General features: G+C 39.4%; 1 protein-coding gene across 1 annotated transcript in view; it reads right to left on the bottom strand.

The window, feature by feature from the left end:
• Positions 1-471: 471 nt before the first annotated feature.
• The window catches only part of LOC119291283 (casein kinase II subunit alpha-2-like), an 11,414-nt gene continuing 8,616 nt past the window's right edge, over positions 472-3,269 (bottom strand). Inside the window, exons 4-10 of the mRNA XM_037570016.1 lie at positions 2,247-2,404; positions 1,716-1,806; positions 1,528-1,593; positions 1,307-1,389; positions 1,135-1,198; positions 987-1,055; positions 472-836 (exon numbers count right to left, since the gene is read on the bottom strand). Of these exons, the coding sequence (XP_037425913.1) occupies positions 780-836; positions 987-1,055; positions 1,135-1,198; positions 1,307-1,389; positions 1,528-1,593; positions 1,716-1,806; positions 2,247-2,404 (588 nt within the window). The 3' untranslated portion in view covers positions 472-779. The remainder of the gene's footprint in view (positions 837-986; positions 1,056-1,134; positions 1,199-1,306; positions 1,390-1,527; positions 1,594-1,715; positions 1,807-2,246; positions 2,405-3,269) is intronic.

Below are 3,269 nucleotides of genomic sequence, written 5' to 3'. Positions count from 1 at the left end.
AACATACCTAATGTGCATAAAATTTTCTTGCAACAAAGAGGATGTTGCAATACCAGGGACACGATGGCTTGCCTGCATCAGCGGCCGCTTCCCTCCTAGCAGCATCGGTAGCAACGCAGTGCGGCAGTAGGAGTAAAAGCAACGGGTGGGGCAACGAGGCTACAGAGTTGCAAAGCCATGACCAGGAGCTTGAGAAAGAAGCGGTGGAGAATTTTGGGTGGATACTCTGGTTGGAGCTGGATATTTCTAGAGAAAGGTGGGACCAGAAGAGGTGCGCCGATCCACTTGGACACGCGTTGCGTGGGAGGAGGCAGATGGGCGAAAGAAATCCGCCGGTTGACACTAAGAGTTTCCCATTTTTTAATTGGTATATTTTTTTTTAAAGTTGTGCGAACATTTTTTTTTTAAAACGGCACAAACATTTTTTTGAACAGAGTCCCTCAAATTAAGCCCAGAATGCTAACGAATACATAATATAAAGAACCTTTTTTTGAGGGGTAATATCAAGAACTTTTAGTTGCATCAAAACTAATCATCAAGTCATGACAATGCGTAGCCTGTCTGTTTTGTAGACTCGCAGTTTAAACTTCCAAGTAATAAAAAAATAAAGAAAATCTCAGGAGCCAATCAGAGATTCATGACAGCGTCCCAACCATCAGGTCAAGTAATCAACTTCTGCATCAATTCGATGCTAGATGGATCTAATTCCACATCTGTTCAACAGAATCAGCTTTCGCGTCTCAAATCTCTTGGCTCTCTTGGCTCTCTTGGGCTCTTGGCTACGTTCTCCCCCTGCTGTTTTCTGCTGCCCTCACCTGATGAAAGTAGGCATGCGCCTGCAGTGGGATCAAAAGGAACGTGTCATATATTGTCCAAGGATAATACTTGTGGACACACCATGGCATAAGCTGACTCCAGGTTAACAAGTTGGTTAGCCCACTATTTGCATCTCATATTATTATGAACGAATAGGTGCAAAAACAAACCATGGCTTCTTCGGCCGTAAGCCTATCTTGATGGTCAAAGCGAAGAAGTTTATCAAGAAAGTCGATGGCCTGCATAGGGTATCACAGCAATTAGACAGGGGACTGAAAAATGACAGATGGGTGGAGAAATGCAGGGGAAATATATAACCTCTTCAGACACGAGATGCCTATTTTCAGCATTGACAAACTTGGACCAAGGTTTCTTGTTATGCCTATGTTACACCATACGAATATGATAATCAAGAAAACTGTTGTTTCCTGATGCAATATGTGATATAGTTACACCATACGAATAAGATGGTCAGAGTAGTGTGAGTTACCTCCCAATCAGTGCCTCTAGCTGAGGATCAAGCACAATTCTGTATTTTACCAAATAAGCATTAAGTTCATCTGTACCTAGCACCTGCTCACAAGTAAAAAAATAATATTTACTGGCTACAATACCTTCAACCAAAAAAGGAAAGATGGTGTTCACATATGCATTATGCTCAGGCATAGCACGCATGCACACGGCTATGTGAGAATTGTGACAATGGCAAACCTTGGCTATTTTGAAAAGCTGGTCATGGTTGTCGTGACCATAGAAGAATGGTTCCTTGCGGAATATCTGTGTGCAGAACAACAAATAAATCATAACTGACGTCTAATTATTCAGTCATTAGTGTTCACAGAAGCAAGGTCTTTGTGAATTTCATTGTAATGTTTACAGATCACAGAAAGGAAACATACCATTCCAGCAAACATACAGCCAAGGCTCCACATATCCAAAGAGTAGTCGTACCCTTGGAAGTCAACAAGCAATTCAGGCCCCTTAAAATACCTGAATAAAGAAAGAAAAAGCTCCAGTCAAAATATCCACATTCTCAGATATAAGAGTTAATACATCCATCTGAATCTGATCAAGTTCCTCTAACCTTACTACTCAAATATGTATAACTCTATCCATCAAAACAGCAAATTTTGACATGATGATTTTGCTAGATCAGAAGGGGATTCAAAATTTGGAAACAAACAGCAACTCTGCCAAATTAAGTAGCACAGATCTCCTGAAAACAAGGGAATGGTGGATGGCAGAACGATTTGTTGCGTAAGGTATATATTTCTTAAAAAACAGTGAGCATTCTTGAATAGAAACTAGAACCTGATACAGGGAACTAATTATCAAACCAAGAGATGCCTACATATAAATTACATATGAAACTTGGATACCGCATTGCTATAAATGACCAGAGCTACAAAATGTATATTTTATCAACTTGCCTTGAAGCAACACGAACGTTGTACTCCTTCTCAGGAAAGTAAAACTCAGCAAGTCCCCAATCAATCAAGCGAAGCTTGCGAAGCTCATGGTCAATCATAACATTGTGAGGCTTGACATCACGATGCATAATTCCTTGGGAATGACAGTAATCTAATGCCTGAAATGTGAGCAGGCTGGCAATCAGTAAAACAACAACAAAAATGATGGAGATTACTTTTCTAGGTAAGAAATACAACCCATTAAAATGTCATATAAGATTGAAAATCATAGGGGGGAACAAGTCCAGAACATGTAATGTGAACAACTAACCAAAAAAAAAAACAGTAGGAGATCCTATATTTGCAAGTTACAACAAACTAAATAAAAAAAACTTAGTTTCATTTACAGAGACTAATAAGTGAAAATGAGCCAGTTATCTTACTGTATTCCAACAAGAAGCAAACAAAGTTCGGTAACTTATCAAATGAAAACTACATTGGCATAAACATATGAAAGAAAGTTATGAAATTATCGCTAACACAATTCACTGGTTTGGCTATCTACTACCACTGCGACAAGTCTTTTTGCCAAGGAACTGGAGACACATATGCACTTATTTCAATTAAACATGTAGCTGAAAATTGTAGTCCCCTCATAAGCTATTTTTCTCTAGGAAAAAATAACAGAATTTGCAAGACACCTGGCTCGTCATATCCAAGAAAAAACAGAAAGGCGATCAACAACTTGGGAGAGTATATACATGCCAGATTAGCCATGCAGGAAATAAGTTTTACTGTTGCGCTCAGCCTCACATTCAAAGTACTGGACATTCAGTATTACGGCCTTAAACATACCATGCTAGAGACACTACATTATCCTTGTATAGTTTCTGCACACATTTATTGTAGCCAAATCCTCAACCCTATCCTCCATGTTTCAATAATCAATATACAAGGACCAACCCAGATAATTCACCGTCAGCAATTGATGTTGACTACATGTAACAATCGATAAGCACCACCCAGTGGCGTAGCTAGCAGAAG

This window comes from Triticum dicoccoides, chromosome 4B (genome assembly GCF_002162155.2).
Source record: "Triticum dicoccoides isolate Atlit2015 ecotype Zavitan chromosome 4B, WEW_v2.0, whole genome shotgun sequence".
Taxonomy (NCBI): Eukaryota; Viridiplantae; Streptophyta; class Magnoliopsida; order Poales; family Poaceae; genus Triticum; species Triticum dicoccoides.
Note: the sequence above shows the minus strand (reverse complement) of the source record. Positions and strands in the feature narration are given on the sequence as shown.